Source organism: Pteronotus mesoamericanus, unplaced genomic scaffold (genome assembly GCF_021234165.1).
Source record: "Pteronotus mesoamericanus isolate MK-2021 breed Mesoamerican mustached bat unplaced genomic scaffold, CSHL_Meso_final contig_502, whole genome shotgun sequence".
NCBI lineage: Eukaryota > Metazoa > Chordata > Mammalia > Chiroptera > Mormoopidae > Pteronotus > Pteronotus mesoamericanus.
Genome location: NW_026555187.1, coordinates 909,834 through 929,248, shown reverse-complemented (window position 1 = coordinate 929,248; position 19,415 = coordinate 909,834). Strand labels below are relative to the sequence as shown.

The following is a 19,415-nucleotide window of genomic DNA, read 5'->3' as shown; positions in this document are numbered from 1 at the left end:
GGTGGGGGATCGAGAGGCGCCGGAGGTCGTTCTTGGCGGCAGGAGCCATGGAGATGCCGCTGCCACCCGACGGTGAGGCCCAGCCCGTGTTTAGAGACCGTTTCTCTGCCCCCCGAATGCCCTGTTGGCGTACCCCGCCTCCCGGGGTCCCCGGGCCTAGGAGGGGGCGGGGCTCGGCCTCTCGGGTTCCCTGCGGCCTCTCCCGCGGGTCCTCGCATTCCCGGCGCGCTTGTGGCCCCTATCAGGACCCGTACAAGGGCGGCCTCTGTGGGGCCCACCCCTAGGGACCCCGACCTGGCGGACAGGGCTAGTACGCCCGGGCCCCCGGATTTGGGCGGTCCTCGTTGACGCCCCGCGTGGCTTTTTCTCCGTTCTATAGACCAGGAGCTTCGAAATGTCATCGACAAGCTCGCCCAGTTTGTGGCTCGCAACGGGCCCGAGTTTGAGAAGATGACTATGGAGAAGCAGAAGGACAACCCGAAATTCTCGTTTCTGTTCGGAGGCGAGTTCTACAGTTACTACAAGTGCAAGCTGGCGCTCGAACAGCAGCAGCGTGAGTCCTCTCCACCTCTGGCAGCACCCTCGAGCGATTCCTTTCTCTGATTCCAGTGCGGCTCTGCCACAAACCGCCTTCTTTTGGGTCGCATGCTCTTTCTCTGAAAACGGGGCCGCTCGGCCTTCATGATCCCATCCGCTGTTTCCAGGCTTGCAGTGAGCGGTTCCTGAGTCCGAGTGTAATGGAGAACGAGATTATCGATCTTTCTCTGGGCTCAGGATCAGGGATTTTTCTGTTGTGCAGATGTAATGACCGAGGTCAGCAGAAGCAGAGTAACTGCTTCAGTGTTTTCCATGAAGGGCGTGATAGAGGCTGGACTGGGACTCTTTTTAAGTCCAGCCTCCTTTGTGGGCTCTTCCTGGGTGCAGCAAGGTTTTTGTGCATTTCAGTTGTTTGCAGTACAAATCAAAAAGAATTGTTTCTCTGGGTTGTAATTGTTGGCAGATGTTTATTGACGTTCACTGCGTTGGGCATCAGGATTCTGGTCCTGCCCTCAAAGAATTTAAGATGGTGTTAGAAATCACAGCTGGCGTTTGAGTAATAAATAGCCACCAGGTGGTAAGGTACTACATCTGTATTTAGTAGCAAAAATCTAGCTTCTAAATACATTGTTTGAATGAATAGGGGATTGCCTAGTGAATGAGCATTGAAAACCAAATATTCCCTGTATTACAAGCAGCAGCCTTGTTTTGGGCTAGTGTTGTGCCCTAATACATACCAGATAGTAGGTGTTCAATAAAGAATTTGTAGGAAACTGCAAAGGTGCAGTGGTGTAAACAAGCCTGGTGTGTTTAGGTGTCTGTTAGGAAAAGCCATGAGAGGCCCAGCATGGCTGGAGCCTAGAACATGTGTGGAGGAGGAAGCATTTGATCTGGAGTGGAAATGCCAGGGGAATGTTTCAGTTTTCTCCCTTAGTTCAGAGGTTCCTCTGCCTAGTTATGTTTGAGATGGGAGTGAAGAAGATCAGCTTCCTGAAATTGTAGGCAAAATTTTGTATGTGTTCACCTGTTTCTGGAGCAATTGCTCCTTTCCCCTGGCAAACCAAGTTTAAAACCCCTTCTACAGACTGTGTGAAGTCACGAGAGAGTTTGAAACAAAGGAGAGCTGAGTCAGGTCTGTGTGGCTATCATGGCAAGGCTGGAGGGAGCAGGAGTGGAGGCTAGGATCAGTGAGGCCGGCAGGGGAGTGAAAGGGGCATTTGATGGTAAGGTCTGAATTAGGTCAGTGGGTTGAGTCTTAGGGACTGGGGTTAAGGGGCAGGTGGGTTTAAGGGGTTGAATTCATGAGCTGGGGCTCCAGGTGGATATTGCTTGCATAACCCGGCATGGGAAGACATACTTTGGCTGGCCTGACCAGGGGATGAGACCTGCTTCCTTTGCCAGGGGAGCCTGCTCACCCAACCCTGCAGGGTCAGAAATCCAGGGCTGCTTGGGACTTAGCGCCATAACCCAGGAAGGGTAATGTGCTTCTAACGGGAAAATTGGGACTCATGAAGTGCTCCCTGCAGGTAACAGTATCTAGCTGGGATTAAAGAATGTATCAGACCAGATGGAGACCAAGGAGAGAATAGTGTTAAGGCAGAGGAAAGCGCCTTAGGAGGGGCGGGGGAGTGGAGGGGCCATAAGCTGAAGCTCAGAGAAGGAGGGCTTCTTAGAGTGGCCCGCAGTGAGGATGCAGAGTAAGGAGAGCTGGCTTGCCAAGAACTTAGGAATTCTCCTGGGATCCTTGGAGGTCTCTTGAGGGTTTGGTTTCAGGTCTGTGTTCTAGAGCAGGGTTAGCCACTGTACAGACTGAGCCATGGGACTATATTAGAATGATGTTTTGCAAACTTTAGTGAAGTACCAATTTTTTTGTTCTTTTAAATTTCCATTCTGTTGTAGAAAGTACACCTTTGCAAAATACACTAAAAATGTGAGCCATGAAATGTCAAGTTATTACAAAAGCCCCAAATGCTTCCCTATCATTTCTGTATTGGTTTAGTCGTGACAGCATGTGACCGATCTTCAGATCACACTTCAAGCAGCAGCACTGTAGTTGCCATGTGGAGATGAGGCAGAGGGGGCAGGACTGAATGCAGGGAGACCAGTTTCAAGGGCGATGTGGGTGACAGCAGAGTTATGGCAGTGACAGCAGGGACACAGACAGACAACTGGGTGATCTGGGATGCTGACTTGGCAGCACAGGCTGACTTGTTAGTGTGAGGTGCAAGGGAAGGAGGAGGGAATGTGCCTTGCAGGCTTCTGGCTTGGGTGGGCATAGCAGTGCCAGCCACAGAGGCCAGGTGTAGGGCCTGGTAGGGGTGGAGGAAGAGGAAACGTGTCCGTGGAAAGCTGTGGGCTGTTCAAGCTGTAATTAGGTCCAAGGCCCAGGAATCCAGGATGGACATGATAGATTTAGGAATCATGGTGTGCAGATTGTAATTGCAGCCACAGGAACATGTCAGAGTCCCCTGGGGACTTGGGAGAGAAGACAGCCCTGGCATCCCAGCATTTAACGGTTGGAGAGAAAGAGACAGGGGCCATGGGGATAGGGTTGGGGATAGATGGGCAGAGCCAGACTTGCCCTGGGCTGAGAGAAAGATATGAACTGCAGCAGGATCTATAAAATTGTTCAGGGGAACATGGAATTAAGGGAGAGTTTTTTTTAAAGACAAAACAGGTGTGTTTAGGTGCTGCCTGGGAGGAGTCAGTAAAGAGGGAGAAAATGGAGAAATGAGAGCGAGAGAACAGATTTGCTGAAGAAGTGTCTTCAGGAGGGTGGAGGAGGGTGTCCCAGAGGGCGTTCTCGGGTGCAAACCCCGGAAGGCTCAGTCAAGCCCAAGAAGGGACTGGGTGCCCTGTGATGGGCCTGGGCACCCCTTCCACCCCATTTGCCTGTCTTGGTCCGAAGGCCAGGTCCCCTTCAGGTGGGATTCAAGGAGGGCTCCACAGTGCATGGTCACGTTCAGACCAGGCCCCACGACTCATGGGGAGGCCGTTTTGTCCAGCGACCCTTCACATCAGAAACCCCACCATCCAAATCTCTGTCCCTTCTCATCTGGCCAGGTTTGGGGCGCGCACCTACCTGACCCAGACTCCTGCCAGCGGGATGGGCATCCCATACTCGCTGAATCTGGTTGACTCCAAAGTACTGAGGAGTCCCTTTCCCCAAACAAACAGAGTCAGGATCAGGAAAGCTAGGGCTTGGGGGTGGTGGGCCACAGCATGTGCTTGGGGGTGCTGGCCTGCTCCTTCTGTGGGACCACAGGTTTTTGGGCTTGCTGGCCAGATGTCAGGTGGCTTTGATGTCCTGAAGTTGCAGAGTAGATTAGGGGGTGGTGGTAAAGGAAGCTGGGGGACTAGGAGAGACACCCTTTGGGGCAGGGCTGTGGTTTAGCATCAGTTCAGGCCTAGGTGAGGTGAAGAGGGTGGAGTGGGGTGGGCTCAGGCCCGGTCTGTGTCAGAGGACGCTGGGCGAGACAGGTTGTGTTGGCAGGAGTGGCATGGTTACAGAACTGAGGTCTCCGAGGGGAGGACTGGTACAAAGGTGGTGGTTGGGACCCAGGAAAGGGGCTGGGTCTGGGCTCTGGGGTAATGTGGGCGGTGCGGGAGGGCCAGGTTGAGAGTGAGGGGAGCCTGGCAGACTCTGGTCGGGGTGGCAGGGGTGGGCTCTGTGGCTGTAGCACAACACGTAAGTTCTTTTGTGGACGGTAAGTGGAAGGAAGGGAGCTCCTACAGCCTAGAGCTGCCTAAGAAGCAGCCAGGGGGACACCTAAGCCACTTTCTCACAAGACCGCCTTTTCTCCTGTCCTGCCAGTCATCTGCAAGCAGCAGACTCCAGAGCTGGAGCCGGCCGCGGCCCTGCCACCCCTCACACAGCCCCCGCTAGCCCCTGCTGCACCCATCCCGCCTGCCCAGGGAGCCCCGTCCATGGATGAGCTCATCCAGCAGAGCCAGTGGAACCTGCAGCAGCAGGAGCAGCACCTGCTGGCCCTCAGACAGGTATGGGGCTTGCTCCTCTTCCTTCTCGCTGCACCAGCCCTGAGTCGGGTGCCCTCGGGCCATCCCCTTTCCCCTCTTAGTCCTAAGCTGAGATTCTGGAGCTTGCCCCTGTGCCTAAGCTTTTGCATCTGCACGTTGGGACTCACAGTAGCTCGCAGGAGGACTCATTACAGAGCGTCGACCCTGAGCACAGTGCTCCCAGTGCTTTGTGCGTCACCCCGGTGCTTCTACCTCCCATGGCCTGTTTAGCCCAACCCCTGCCTCTGGACAGAGCTTGTTTCTTATTCCAGTAAAATCATCACAGGAGCTGTGTGCTGGGGTGGTCACTTCTGATTGGGACTGCACATTAGAAATTGTGAGTGCCAGCTGGTCTCTGGTGCCATTGGCACCAGTTCTTGCTAGCCAGGTCACTCCAAGCTGTTGGGGGAAGGACCCTTCTGTCCCGATCCATCAGTTGCGATACTTTGGCCAAATACAGTGGGATGAATCACCCAGAAAATGAGATAGATAAAAAATAAGACATCTGAATCAGCAGCCCCAGTTTTATTATTAGATTTAAGGTTACTGTCATATTGCTGACTATTAAAAATGCCAGGTCACGCACCCTCAGATCCTCGATGGAGCTGCTCATAGGCCGGGCGCTCTGGCCTCGGCCAGCCCTGAGCAGACCACCTGTCCCCACAGCAGTGCTAGATCTCAGTGGTTTCTCCGTCTGCCCATCTGATGGGCGAACCTCTGGCGTCCTGTTTTAATTTCCAATTCCCTGGTTGCTAGTGAGGTTGCTCTCCTTTCTCCTGACTAGGGACCGCTTACATGTCTCCTCTATAACTGTGTCCACATTGTTGCTCACTCTACTTTTTGTGTCGAATTGGCCTACAGAGGTTCCTTGTTCTTCTGGGTCTTAAGCATTCCATCTGTTACCTGGAGGGTGGGGGGTGGACATTGTCTGTGTCTTGTCTTGTTCTACCTCTGTCCGCTCTGCCTGCCATGGCTGTAACTGCCCCCCCGTGTGGGTCTGATGATGCAGACCTGAGGGACAGGACCTCCTGGTGCTGTGGGGGGGGGCACTGATGGGCAGTCTTGGTCCCACCTGGCCTCCCAGGAGCAGGTGACTGCAGCTGTGGCCCATGCGGTGGAGCAGCAGATGCAGAAGCTCCTGGAGGAGACCCAGCTAGACATGAATGAGTTTGACAACCTGCTGCAGCCCATCATTGACACGTGCACCAAAGACGCCATCTCGGTGAGGACTGGTGGGCTCCGTGCTCCCCGAACCTGGTGCTCCTGACAGGCGGGAGGCCACCAAAGCCTGCCTGGGCTTGGGCTGCTGTAGGGGTGCCCTGTCTACTACTGCCCTTCCCTCTTGAGCACCTCCAAGAGGGAGGTGGAAGGAGGCAGAGGCTGTAGCGTGCAGCCAAGCCCTTGGACACCACACCCTCAGCTGTGCCCTGACCTCCTCGGGTACCTGCCCACACTCTGGCTGGGGGAGCCCAGCTCTGCTTACCCATTGCTCTGGCTTTTGCAGGCTGGGAAGAACTGGATGTTCAGCAACGCTAAGTCCCCTCCACATTGTGAGCTGATGGCGGGCCACCTCCGGAACCGCATCACAGCTGATGGGGCACACTTTGAGCTGCGGCTGCACCTCATCTACCTGATCAATGATGTGCTGCACCACTGGTAAGGGCCCCTCAGGCCCAGCTCGCCTCCTTCCGGCCCTCTCACGGCCGCTGCTCTTCACTCAGTAGCTTGGCCTGTCCCAGGACGGAGGTCACTTGTCCAGAGACCCAAGGGGAGGATCAGTCTATACCATAAACCCCACCCATACACACATGTGCGCCTCAGCCCATTCCCAGACCCCACTCCTCACCTAGGACCACCGTTCCTTCGCTCCTTGCTCTCTTGGGGCATCTTTTAGTGTCTTTCATCATTTCTCCGTTGGCTACCAACTCCCCCTCAGTGATACACATACACATCCCCAGTCACCTAACTGCCCTGCTTCAGGGCCCTTCATGCCAGGTTCCCCTTGCTGACCGTCCCACACCACTGAGGCCAGTCCTCCACCCCCGGAGCCCTCCCCAGGCCCGGCCGGTGTTTACATCTGCACCTCCTTGGGGCCTTACAACAAAGGTTAACTTAAGGAACCAGATGCCTGAGCCAAGGCAGGCCCCGGGAGGAGGCAGGCAGAAGGGAACGGTGCTGGTGAGGCTGATCCATGGCCGCCACATTAGGCTTTGAGCTTGGCCAGCTGAAGGGCTAGTGCCCGTGAGGGCGGCAGAGACTGACCTGGCCCCGTTGGTCCTTTGCCTTGCCCTGTCTTCTGCTGCATGTGCATCCCGGGTGCCCGCCCTCCCCACGCCACCCTCAGCCACTGCCTACATTGTCGTTCCCTTAGTTCCCTGGCGTGGGGAACTAGGCAGCCGCCTGGAACCTTCCCTGCCTTCCTGCTTTACCCACCGCTCTTCTGACTCCAGGGAAGCTCTGCAGAGACAGCCCTGTCCTACCTGTCCTCCCACCTGGACTGCTCTCCCTCCCCTGACCCCAGGCACTCCGTCCTGTCTGTGAGCTCCCTCTGGTGAGCTCGGTGTTGGGAGGGGTTTCAGCCACTCGCCATCTGCCTCGCGTCCTCCCCGGGAAGCAGCAGATATGCCATCTGGGCTCTGTTCTCACCATGCTGGGAGCCCCGTGCCACCTCAGCGTACAGCCACCAGGGTTTCCACTCCTATTTATGCTCAGAGAACCCCCTGAAGAACGTGAGGGCAGGCTGCCTAGCCTTGCCAGCCTCAAGTCCCCAATGTGGGGCACAGCTGGCACACTCCTGCCTCCTGAAATGTGGGGACCACATTTGGGGAATTTTTGTGCACAGGGGATGACAGGGCTCAGCAAAGCCATGTAGACAAGTCCCTGAGCCCATGCAGCCCTGGCTTGTCTTTCGGGGAGAGCGGGGCTCTCATAGGCCCTGTTCCTGTCCATTGCCGTGCCACCCCAGGAGAGAGGGAGTGTTTTACTAACAAGGGGACCGGGATGACAGGCTTTGCTCTGAATGTCCCCAGCCTGTGATTTTCTTTTTCCCTCCTCCTGCTGCTGTCTGTTGATCGGGCCCAAGTGCCAGCACAGGTCTTGTGGGAAGCCCAGCCCTCGTCCCAGCTGGGTTGGGGGCCCGTTCCCTGAGAAGGCAGAGGGCGCTGTGGCTGGAGCCGCGATGGTAACGGGCGCGTGGCCGGGTCCCGCCCCAGGGCCCTGATGCGCGGAAGGTCTCTCCCTCACAGCCAGCGCAAGCAGGCCAGGGAGCTGCTGGCCGCCCTGCAGAAGGTTGTGGTGCCCATCTACTGCACCAGCTTCTTGGCCGTGGAGGAGGACAAGCAGCAAAAGATTGCCCGGGTATGTGGTGCAGCCTGGAGGGGGGCGGCGCACGCAGGGGTTGGTCAGGTGGTTTCTCCGTGGCATGACGTCGTGTCCTGTCCACATCTAGCTCCTGCAGCTATGGGAGAAGAATGGCTACTTTGACGACTCCATCATCCAGCAGTTGCAGAGCCCAGCCCTGGGGCTCGGCCAGTACCAGGTGAGTGCTGTTACCTCTCAAACCACACCCCGGGGCCAAGGTGGATGCCATCCTAGCAGTGTCCAGAAGTCAGGGGCTCACCTGTCTAACCTGGGCTGGAAACAACCAGTAGAATGGTGACCTCAGAGCCCAGGTGGCATTTTCTAACTTGGGATCCCAGGTGTGCCTCTGGTAAGCATTGGGGGCTGGGGGCTGAGCAACAGCCTTGGGGCAGGCCCTGTCCCATGTGCAGTGAGGGGCAAACCCTCCCAGGTGAGTCTCGCTGGTGTGCTTGGGGCCCAGTTCCCAGTTTAGGCCCTGCTCTCAGGGTGCCGTCAGCCTGTTTGTGCTGGTCCTCCAGGCGCACATTCACACGGTGGGGGCATGAGGAGTCCCTGGTGCAGTCTAGGCTGCGGCGGCCACCACGTTGTGCAACCTGTGCACCTCATTCATGTGTCTGCCTTTGCCTAGAAGATGGGCACAGGGCGGGGAGGGTCTTCTTGGTCCCTTCTGCCATGGCACCAGCTTCACTGCCCCATACACAGCTGCTGGAATAAAAGGCACGGCTCACATCCCTTCTCTCAGGCCAGAAGGCCTGGCTGAACGTCAGGAGCTGGGTGCAGGCTGCTTCCCTCAGCGATGGCTTTAAACACCTTCCTCCTCAGAGGGGATAGGCTCTCATGCTCAGAAACAAACGAGGGAAGTGCACTTCATACTTTCTCTAATAAAAATGGACTTGTTAAAATGGACCACTATACAACAGCTAGGCCAGCTGCTTTTTTCCTCCCAAATTCATAATAGTAGCTTGCATTCACTGAGCCCCTGCTGACTAGTCTCTTTCTGTGTGTTAGTCATTGACGTACCCCTGTAGTCCTCAGAAGTTGGTTTCAGTGTTGTCCCATTCTGCAGAAGAGAAAAATTGAGGCTGAGGGAGTCGATGACTTGTTCAAAACCAGGCAAGGAGTAAGCACAGCCCATGAGCATGTCCCAGAATGTTTGTCACCCACACGTGTTTAGTCTTTGTGGCCACCTAGGGCACAGCTGTCATTGCTGGGTTCCATTGTCAGGGAAAACGAAACAGCACTGCGTGCCACCAAGGCTTTAGCTAGATTCAGATGCTCTGGTTGTCAAGACCAAGTTGATGGTTTTACGTGACAGTGACCTGCCTGCCTCACTGCCCATGGCAGCACCCTGACTTCCCAGTGCCTTCCCAGCACTTGTTCCCATGCTGTTCCAGAAGGGGTGAGCCCTGGGGCTTGAACACTGAGTACCAGCTGCCCTTCTCTCTCTGCCAGGCAACGCTCATCAATGAGTACTCCTCGGTTGTCCAGCCGGTGCAGCTGGCCTTCCAGCAGCAGATACAGACCCTCAAGACGCAGCACGAGGAGTTTGTCAACAGCCTGGCCCAGCAGCAGCAGCAGCAGCAACAGCAGCAGCAGCAGATCCAGATGCCACAAATGGAAGCCGAAGTCAAGGCCACGCCACCACCGCCGGCCCCACCGCCAGCCCCCACACCCACCCCAGCCATCCCACCAACCACCCAGCCTGGTACGTGGCCCCTTCTGCACCCGCCCTCGGGGACCAGCTCCAGAAAGCAGCCTCCCTCCAGAAGGGCTCTGGTTGTGCAGTTACAGGCCAGATTCTAATCAATGTAAAGCTCCAAGCTAGGAGATTTCACATTTAAATGTAACAAAACTTTTACAACTCTTCTGTCTAAACAGTCCCAGAGAATAGGGAGAGAGAGAATTGCCCAAATCATTCTCCAAGACCAGGATAACTTTCTCACCAGATGGGCAGGGCCAGAGCAAGAATTAAAATATAATACAGTGTCACTTCTAAATAAAGATGCGGAAATCTTAAACAATCTTAGCCAACGAAATCAAGCCAAGTATTTTTAAAATACATTAAAATATGGTTATAGGGATGTTTTAACACTTTTAAAAAAATCTAATAAAAGATCAAATGAGTGGAAATAATCTTTCAACTAGATGCAGAAAAGTTAATAAAATTCAGTGATAAAAATTCTTCAGCAAACTAAAATCGACATGGCAGAACTAAGGTACTTTAAAGCTTTCAGAAAAGAAGCATGTGTTCGTGTGTGGGCACGCACTGTCACTGTCACGTAAAACCATCAACTTGGTTGCCTCTTCTGCTGCCTTCCAGGGGGTGGTTGGTTTTTGGTGGGGTCATGAAGCAAGGATTTATTGGGAAATAAAGCCCAGCCTGGGATCCCTGGGTGTTTGCTGAAGCCTGTTTGGGGTGGTGCCTATTGCTGCGGGGGCCTCTGCTAACTGCCTTCTTGCCTGGCTCCAGATGACAACAAGCCTCCCATCCAAATGCCCGGCTCCTCTGATTACGACGCCTCAGGAGGGGTCCAGGACCCTGCAGCCAGTGGCCCCCGGGGCCCTGGGCCCCACGACCAGATTCCGCCTAACAAACCCCCCTGGTTTGACCAACCTCACCCCGTTGCTCCTTGGGGTCAACAGCAGGTATTTCTTCTCCTTCTCTAGCACTTTGATCATGTGGGGTTCTCAGTAACATGTCCCCATTTTTCTGTGAGTGCTGAGAAAGTCCCCACAGTTAAGTACAAGAGGGCATTCCCTTTCCTTCCCTTTTTTGACTGGTTCAACTAGCAGAGTGTCCATATCTTGTTACCCAGGAAAGAATATGGTGCTTGTATAAGGATAGGCCAGGACATGGGTCATCTCATCCACCAAAGCATGGCTGGGAGGCTCCCAAGAACAGGGTCACCTCACTGAGGTTCTGCCCTGGTTTGGCGGTCCACTGTCAGCCATGGCCTGGCAAAGCCCTTGGCCAGCCTGCCCACGTGGTATCTTACACATTTTTAAATAGTTGCCATATTTAAAATCTGGTTTCCTGGCTTCCTGGGGGTATGGTGGCCTGGGTCTGCCTCCTGGTGGTGGTGGTCACTGGAGCTAACCAGCCATGACCCTAGGGATGGTCGGCCTCATCCGGACACATCCCTCCCTGGCTCTGAGGTTGGGTTGTAGTCCAGTTTTAAGTCTCCAGAGCAGCAGCAGGGTGAGATCGGAGCTCACGTTGTGTTCAGCCTACAGAAATGTGTTCCTGGGGTGGACCCAGGAGCAGACACTGAGGCAGGGTTTGAAGGCAATAGTTGATATGAGAGATGACCCAGGAGAGAAGACAGTGCAGGGTAGAGGGGACATAATAAAAGGGGGTGTCTTCAGGGTAGGTGGCCACCATGGGCCCCTGGAGTTCAGTCACTCCACACGCTCTGGACGTGGTGGGGAGGGGCACCTCTGCACTGTCCGCCGAGGGGTAGGAGGTGTCCAGAGCCCCTGTTCACGGGGCCTGTATGCTGACCCAAAAGAGATTCTCAGCCAAAATGTGGGTGCAGCAGTTGGGAGGCGAGTTATCTGCGCGGACATGAGGGGCCAGTGTTGGGGCCAGTACTGCAGCATCCGCTGCAGTGCCGGTGAACGAGGCAGCACCCAGTGGGCCGGCAGCATGCAGCCCCGGGCCTGTGGAGGCCAGATGGGCGCGGGGTGCCAGGCGAGCCTCCTGAGCGGCTTACATCTGCTCTTTGTCTTGCAGCCTCCTGAGCAGCCCCCCTACCCGCATCACCAGGGCGGGCCGCCCCACTGCCCGCCTTGGAACAACAGCCACGAGGGCATGTGGGGTGAGCAGCGCGGGGATCCAGGCTGGAACGGCCAGCGTGACGCACCCTGGAACAGCCAGCCAGACCCTAACTGGAATAGCCAGTTCGAGGGCCCCTGGAATAGCCAGCACGAGCAGCCTCCCTGGGGTGGCGGCCAGCGAGAGCCACCCTTCCGCATGCAGCGGCCACCACACTTCCGCGGGCCCTTCCCACCCCATCAGCAGCACCCGCAGTTCAACCAGCCGCCACACCCCCACAACTTCAACCGCTTCCCACCCCGCTTCATGCAGGATGACTTCCCCCCGAGGCACCCCTTCGAGCGGCCACCTTATCCTCACCGCTTTGACTACCCCCAGGGGGACTTCCCCGCCGGTGAGTGCTCTGCCCGTTCGGAGGTCCAGTAGACACAGCCCTCTCTTGCCCCTGGTTCCTGGAGGAGTCCAGGTTGCCTGCCCCTAAATAACAGATCTCTGCCTTCTGAGCAGGCTGATGGCACTGCCCCCAGTCCTCGGTGTGGACCTGATGTGCCTTGAGTCTAGGTCACATCAGAGTCATGTGATGACAGAGGAGAACAGGCTGGCCACTCAGGTGTCAGCAACAACCACACACCAATCTGTGGAGATGGAACACCCTGGTCCCTCTCCCTACACTCCCAGGAATAGGGCACCGTCTCTGTCCCGCAGAGAAGGGAGCACAGACTCCGGAAGGCAAAGTAACCGCTGAGTGCGCACAGCGGCAGCAGGCGCAGGGGCCAGGGCCCCACTGCTGTCATGGGGTTGCTCCCCTGTTCTTGTCTCAGTTTTTATCAGCTTCTCCACTTTATTGGTTTTTTCCAAAGAATCCTTATTTTTCTTAACTTTTTCTTTTTAAAATAATTTCATTCCTACTGTATTACTGCTTCTACCATTATTTAAATTTGTTTTTAATTTGTTGATTTTAGAGAATGGAAGGGGGAGAGAGGCATCCGTTTGTTCTTCCACTTCATGCACTCACTGGTTGGTTCTTGTGTGTGCCCTGGCCGAAGATCAAACCCACAGCCTTGGTGTATCTGGAGGATGCTCTAACCAACTGTGCCAGCAGGCCCGAGTGCCTTTACCTTTATTTTTAAATCCATCCTTGGTTATAAATTCAGCTCACAGATCACTTAGCACTTTTTTTGCTTGGGTTAATGTCCTGGAATGGCATGACCAGAGTCCCACAGACTGGGTGGCTCCAGCAACAGGTGTTTACTGTTTTCCAGTCAGGAGGTAGAGGTAGTTTCTCCTGGCGCCTCTCTCCTGGGTTTGTAGACTGCCGCCTTCTCCCGGTGTCCTCACATGGTAGTCCCTATCTGTCTGTACCCTAATTTCTTCTAAGTCATATTGGGTCGGGGCCCATCCATATGACTTTAATTACCTCTCTAAAGGTTCCGTCTCCAAATGTAGTCACATTCTGAGGTACTGAGGGTTAGGACTGGTGGGAATTGGGTGGGAGATGCATTTCGGCCTGTGACGTTGCTGGTTGAAGGTTCTGTGCTTTCCCTGTGGTCCCTTTACCTGCGGGGTCCGTCAGGTGCTGCTGTGGGCACAGGACAGGCCCCGCTGAGCCGAGCCTCCCCCATCTCGTGCTGCATTGCCTGAGCAGTGACTGAAGCAGTAGGGGAGAGGGTGCCAGATGGGGCACCCCAGAAAGTGGGTGTTGGCATCGTTGCCTCTCTCAGAGCCCCTTTCTGCTGTCACTTGTCACCTAGGAGATGACGCCTAAGCCCTTGGCACCGCCCAGCTCCTAACTTCCCTGCAAGCCTGAGACAAGTTTTTATTTTGCAGAGATGGGACCCCCTCACCACCACCCTGGCCACCGCATGCCACATCCTGGGATCAACGAGCACCCCCCCTGGGGGGGCCCCCAGCACCCCGACTTTGGCCCTCCTCCCCATGGCTTCAACGGACAGCCCCCCCACATGCGGCGACAGGGCCCTCCCCATATCAACCACGATGATCCCAGTCTGGTCCCCAACGTTCCCTACTTTGACCTCCCCGCCGGGCTGATGGCCCCCCTTGTGAAGGTAAGGTCTGTGGTGAGTGCCAGGCTTAGCTGCACATGCTCCAGCCTGTGCCTCTGTCTCCATGTGAAAAGTTCACAGGCAGAGCCCATTTCCCATAGGCTTCAAAGTGGTACTTCCCAGGCTACTTCTGTGCTTATTTCCCACTCCCCACTGAACTTGACCAAGCTAGTGACAATGCGCCTGAGCCAGCGTGGCCCACGTCCCCTTGCTCCCTCTGCACCTTCCTCCCAGTGCTGCGAGTTTGGCGCCACTGGGAGCAGGCTAGGTTGGGCGTGAGGCACGGGTCCTCAGTACTGGCCCTTGGAAGCCACTTTGTCCAGCGGCCGATGGCACAGGGTCTTTTCAGGAAAGGGGCAGCCTCTGAGGTGTGCCTTCGGGGAGCTCAGGAGTCTGCAGAGGCGTGTCACTGCTCCTTCTCGTGCCCTCTGAGCCACCACAGGTTAGAAGTAGAGAAGAGTCCACTAGAGTGCAGAGAGAGGTAGAGGCAAAGGGGCGAACGCATGAGCTCATTCCTGAGAAGGGGCTCCTGGGTCCGCTAAAGCTGCCCTGATTGTGGGAGGGCCTGCAGGGGAGGTGACGGAGCGCGGGGTAGGAAGTTGGCAGCACAGGGTGGCATTTGCAGATAGGGCATCTGGGATTCCCAGCTTGTCTGAATGAACCAGGGGCTCTCTCCACCTCCTTCGCCTGAGGTCACATTTTCTGTGTATGTTTTCTGGAGAAGTCTGTGGCTTTTATCAGCCTCAAGGGGGAGCGCTCAACCACCCTATTTAGGATGTGGCTGAAGCCTCACGAGAGGATGGGCCTTCCACTACGGGCAGGATGAGCACTCCGGTGCCCAAGGCAACCTGAACACCAAACCTGGGCCCTGTCTCCTGCCCCCTGTGCCTGCAGCCCTGTGGGTGGGCCTGATGGGGACTCCGGCAAGGTGCAGTGACAACTGTGTTCTCCACTGTAGCTCGAAGATCACGAGTACAAGCCTTTGGACCCTAAAGACATCCGCCTTCCACCCCCCATGCCCCCCAGCGAGAGGCTGCTGGCGGCTGTGGAGGCCTTTTACAGCCCTCCTTCCCACGACAGGCCCAGGAACAGGTACGGGGCTTGGGGAGACCCAGCAGTGGGGCCGGTGATAGGAGGGGAGTCTCTGTCCCACCTCCCAGCCTATCTTCCCCTAAGTTGGCTTCACAAGAAAGACTCTTACCAGCCATGCCTCCTGCCCAGCGTGGTGTGAGGTGCAGGTGAGGAGTGTGGTATCTCTAAGAAATTGCCAGTTCAAGTTAGAGGGTCCATTTCTCCCATGGCTGTGCCTCATGTATGTCACACAGTGACACCACCCCCCCTTTTTTTTAAGGCTCCATTTATTTCTTTGGGGGGGGGCCTTGATCAGCTGTCTGTCACATGGACTCTAACCGGCGTCCTTGCCAGCAACTCGGGCTTGTGTCCTGACCAGGAATCGAACGGGCGACCTTTTGCTTTGTGGGATGACGCTCAACCCAACTGAGCCATACCAGCTAGGGCTACATAGTGGCCCTTGATGAAAGGCTTTTCTAGCCCTGACTGGGTAACTTGGTTGGTTAGAGCGTCATCCTGATAGGCCAAGGTTATGGGTTCAGTCCCTGGTTACGGCACTTATAAGAATTAACCAATGAGTGCATAAGCAAGTGGAACAGAAAACGGATGTTTTGCTCAAATAAATTTTTTAAAAAATTGGAAAGAAAGGCTTTTCTTTTTGTGATCTACACAGTAGAATAAGCTCTTACCGCAGATGTGGCACATTTCAGAGGAGGCTCACTGCTGCACACCCAAGTGTTGTCACGGATCCCTTTCAGGATACCCACCCCCAGGGGCCGTTTTGCCAGCCCAGCTGAAATTGCTTCCTGTCCTGTGCCAGGTGCAGGTGTGCCCATCTATGAGTCAGAGCCCCTGGTCCCCAGTTACAATATGACCACAGGCCCTAAACTCCCCTCACCTCTGTCCTGATACAGCAGTTCCGAAAGGCAGGGAGCAGGGTGGAGCCAGCTTACAGCCCAGTCTCTCCACTTCCCGGCAGGTGTCTGACCTCAGCCTGCTTCCTTATCTGAGAAAGGGTGCCTTGGCAATGACCCAAGTGCTGTCTGTGGGGGCACATGCTCAGCACCCTGAAAGAGGCAGGGGGCTGCACACCTGAAGGCTTGTTGGGGGGCGCGGGGAGGCTGGCATGGTTGCATGGGGATTGCCTGTCTTACAGCGAAGGCTGGGAGCAAAACGGCCTCTATGAGTTCTTCCGAGCGAAAATGCGGGCCCGACGGCGGAAAGGCCAGGAGAAGAGGAACAGGTAAGGGCATTACTGCTGACTTGCGGAGGCATCGCCTCCCTGGCTGCATCTTGTCATGAATTGGCTTAGAGTGTACCAGATATACTGTCCTGTCACATCCTAACGTGTCATAGCATGCCCAAATACATGGCATCACCCCAGCCTCCTCCTGGGTCCGGGGTCTGACCCGTAGGATAAAGGCGCTAGGCAGGAGCAGTTCCCACAAATCTGAGTTAAACTGAAAACACCAGCACAAGGAAAGGTGGTTATGGCCTGTATTCACCAAGCTGTTTAGGAACACAACACCCTGGTGTTAATGGCGTGTCCTTACCCCGACACATACCCTTCGGGTCTTCCCAAAGTCGGGTGGGGGCGGCAGTCTCAGCCTCTGAGGGAGCCGGGAGGTGCCAGCTCCAGCTCAGCAGCCTCTTCCTGCAGCGGACCCTCACGGTCTCGGAGCCGATCCAAAAGCCGCGGGCGTTCCTCCTCTCGCTCCAACTCGAGGTCCTCCAAGTCGTCTGGCTCATACTCGAGGTCACGGTCACGTTCCTGCTCCCGTTCCCGCTCCTACTCCCGTTCCCGCTCCAGGTAGGCAGGTACCACCTCTGTGGGTTTTGGGCCTGAGGCTTCTGTGTTGCCTCCAGGCTGACCCACAGGGCTCCCCCTTCTCTTCCCCAACAGGAGCCGTAGCCGGTCCCGCTCCTCAAGAAGCCGCTCGAGGTCCCGCTCCCGCTCCAGGTCCAAGTCATACTCCCCGGGGAGGAGACGTCGGTCGCGGTCCAGGAGCCCCACTCCGCCGTAAGATTTCTGTCTTAACTGTCCAGTGACCTGCTGGTAGCACTGGAACCTCTGAGGCTTTGCTGTGAATGTTGAAATGTGTCATTAGAAGACATGGCTTGCAGTGGCCCGTGCTGGGACAGCGCCTCAGGGACACCCAAGCACTAATGCGATGACATTGGCACCTCCTCATCTCACACTGTGGTCTTACCTTTTTGTGGTCACGTTGTAAAGCCTGAGGCAGTGGCCGGGCTGTGTTTCTAACCGTTTTAGGGTTTGGCGTGACCCACCCTTGCTGCACAGTGGGGGGCAGGAGCCGTCATCTTAGGGAGCCCCTCACCCGGCTGGCGAAGAGGATGAAGAAGAGTGGTAGAGACACAAGCGTGTGTGTCCATCCTACGCTGTGACCGTTCATATAAGCCACATACCCTGTAATATTCTAAGAGTCTTCATTCCAATAAATGTACCAGCTCTTTTTTAAAAGACGTAACCTGTCTTAATTTTAGTTCTTCAGCTGGTCTGGGTTCTAATTCAGCACCTCCTATACCTGACTCCAGGCTTGGGGAAGAGAACAAAGGACATCAGATGCTGGTGAAAATGGGTAAGGTTCTGGGCTCTCAGGGTCGGGGAGATGGAGTCAGAGGACGTTCCAACTCACCACCGTGTCTTCGGAAACGGGCCAGCTGGGCGTTCTTTCGTCCTTTTATCAGCTTCGTATTTGTAAACAGCATTTATGCATGTTACTTCCCCAAGCGCATTCCAGTTTACTTTTGTGTCAGGGGAAAGGCGCCAGATTACAGTTTTTGTGGGTTGTAACCACTCACCCCTCTTTCTTCCTAAGGCTGGAGTGGATCTGGCGGCCTCGGCGTGAAAGAGCAAGGGATCCAGGACCCCATCAAGGGGGGGGACGTGCGGGATAAGTGGGACCAGTACAAGGGTGTGGGCGTGGCCCTGGATGACCCCTACGAGAACTACCGCAGGAACAAGAGCTACTCCTTCATCGCCCGCATGAAGGCCAGGGACGAGTGCAAGTAGGAACGGTGAGGAGCCACCAGCCGCTGGCAGCCTGGCCACTGGGACCTTCCTGGCTTACTAGCTGTGGAAGATGGTAGGGACAGCTCGGTTCTTACACCGCCTCCGTCTTTGCGGAGCGACAGAAGAGAAAGACAACCACAGCATGCCTAGTGATCAGTGTCGTGCTCGACTGCAGGGAGGCACAGGCCCCGCCTGCAAACCAGCTCTAATGTAAAAGTAAGATTCACATGAGAAGACACCCTGAACTCATTGCCTGGACAGTGAAGCAAGAAATGTGAGCCCCTCTCCCCTGGACAAGAATTTCTGACACCTGAGGGAATGGATGTTTCACATCTCTGCTGCCAGATGTGAGTCTCCACTTAACGTCAGCAGGCACGAGCGGAGGACACCCTGCGCGAGCACGCTGGCCACCCAGACCAGGGGCGTGGCAGGCCAGGCGCCAGTACTGCTCATTCTTTAAAAATGGAAAAACAAAACCTTGATTTGCAAATTTAAACAGGGTTTTCATTTTTACTCCAAATGGTTTAGTTTAAAAAAAAAATTGACCTAAGATGATCCCCAGTGAGATAATTTGAAACTTGATTCCTCCAAGACATACTGGCCCTTAGTTTAGTTGATTTTTTTTTTTTTTTTTAATGTTAGGTATTTGCTATTATCTCCAGAAACAAAAGGATCTAAGGAGACGGATCTGAGGCATCTTCAGGTCACAGAGTGATGCCCATGGAGGACCTGTGACCTTAGTGTCTGCTTGTGTTTTTCACTTAAAGGAACCCACACCAGCACTTGCGTGCGATAGCCCACTCAGACCGGACACGCCTCCTGCTCTGTCACTTCCTTCTCCTACCCACCCCCCTCCAATCGCAAGGAGGTGAGGCCCGGAGGGAGCCACTAGGTGACTGCGCCAGGATCGGCTGTACTTGGTGTCTTCAGGCAGCAGGGTGCAGTGCCGTTTATTTGTACAGAAACACTTTTGAAAAATTCTTTTCAATAAGATGCAAAATCCTCTCCAACTTTTCAACCTGATGTGATAAAATATTTGATTTTGTTCTAGGTTTCCTGTAGCTGTGTATTGTTTAAACGCATCTGATTCAGGATAAAGCATAAATACTTGCTGTTAACAATTTCTTGTGGGTTTTACTGTTTTGCCTTCAAATAAAGACTTTTTCATAAATACCTTTTTCTCCGTGTGTTGGCCTCAGGAGTGTGCTCAGCCTCAGTAGGGAAGAAGTGTGAGTGTGAATTTGCACTCTAGGTTTGGGTCAAAAGCTCTGCCTGGCGTCTCACACCAGGGTCCTCAGCGTGGACCCCTGGCCGTGTCCTCATTAGTGAATGGGACTTTTTGTCCTTAGGAAGCCAGCACCTGGCCAGGTGGAGCCGTTCCACGGAGCCCCACAAGCTGGCATCCTGTGTCTTCCCATGAGCTCCCCCTGGGTTCCATTTCTACTCGTCTGTGGTCTGTCCTTTTGGGTGCCGCTCACACTGAGGAGGTGGGGTCTGGGAAGGGTCAACTACTCAGCTAGAAAAGGCTGCAGGTGGGATTCCACTCAGGTGAGTCCTG

The 19,415-nt window shown here is 55.1% G+C and overlaps 1 protein-coding gene across 3 annotated transcripts; it reads left to right on the top strand.

Moving 5' to 3' along the window:
* Positions 1-18,984, top strand: CHERP (calcium homeostasis endoplasmic reticulum protein). Of its 3 annotated transcripts, none has more exons than XM_054578850.1 (17): positions 1-72; positions 380-553; positions 4,352-4,536; positions 5,639-5,776; positions 6,059-6,210; positions 7,800-7,911; positions 8,003-8,092; positions 9,367-9,619; positions 10,385-10,560; positions 11,648-12,083; positions 13,517-13,755; positions 14,711-14,844; positions 15,980-16,066; positions 16,484-16,633; positions 16,727-16,843; positions 17,380-17,423; positions 17,664-18,984. In XM_054578850.1, exons 1-17 carry the CDS (start codon positions 48-50, stop codon positions 17,855-17,857), a joined length of 2,706 nt encoding a protein of 901 aa, XP_054434825.1. In that variant the 5' UTR covers positions 1-47; the 3' UTR covers positions 17,858-18,984. The 3 variants fall into 3 exon arrangements, with proteins under 3 accessions (XP_054434825.1, XP_054434824.1, XP_054434823.1); XM_054578849.1 differs by having other exon boundaries at positions 17,329-17,423; XM_054578848.1 differs by having other exon boundaries at positions 7,767-7,911; positions 17,329-17,423.
* Positions 18,985-19,415: the final 431 nt, after the last annotated feature.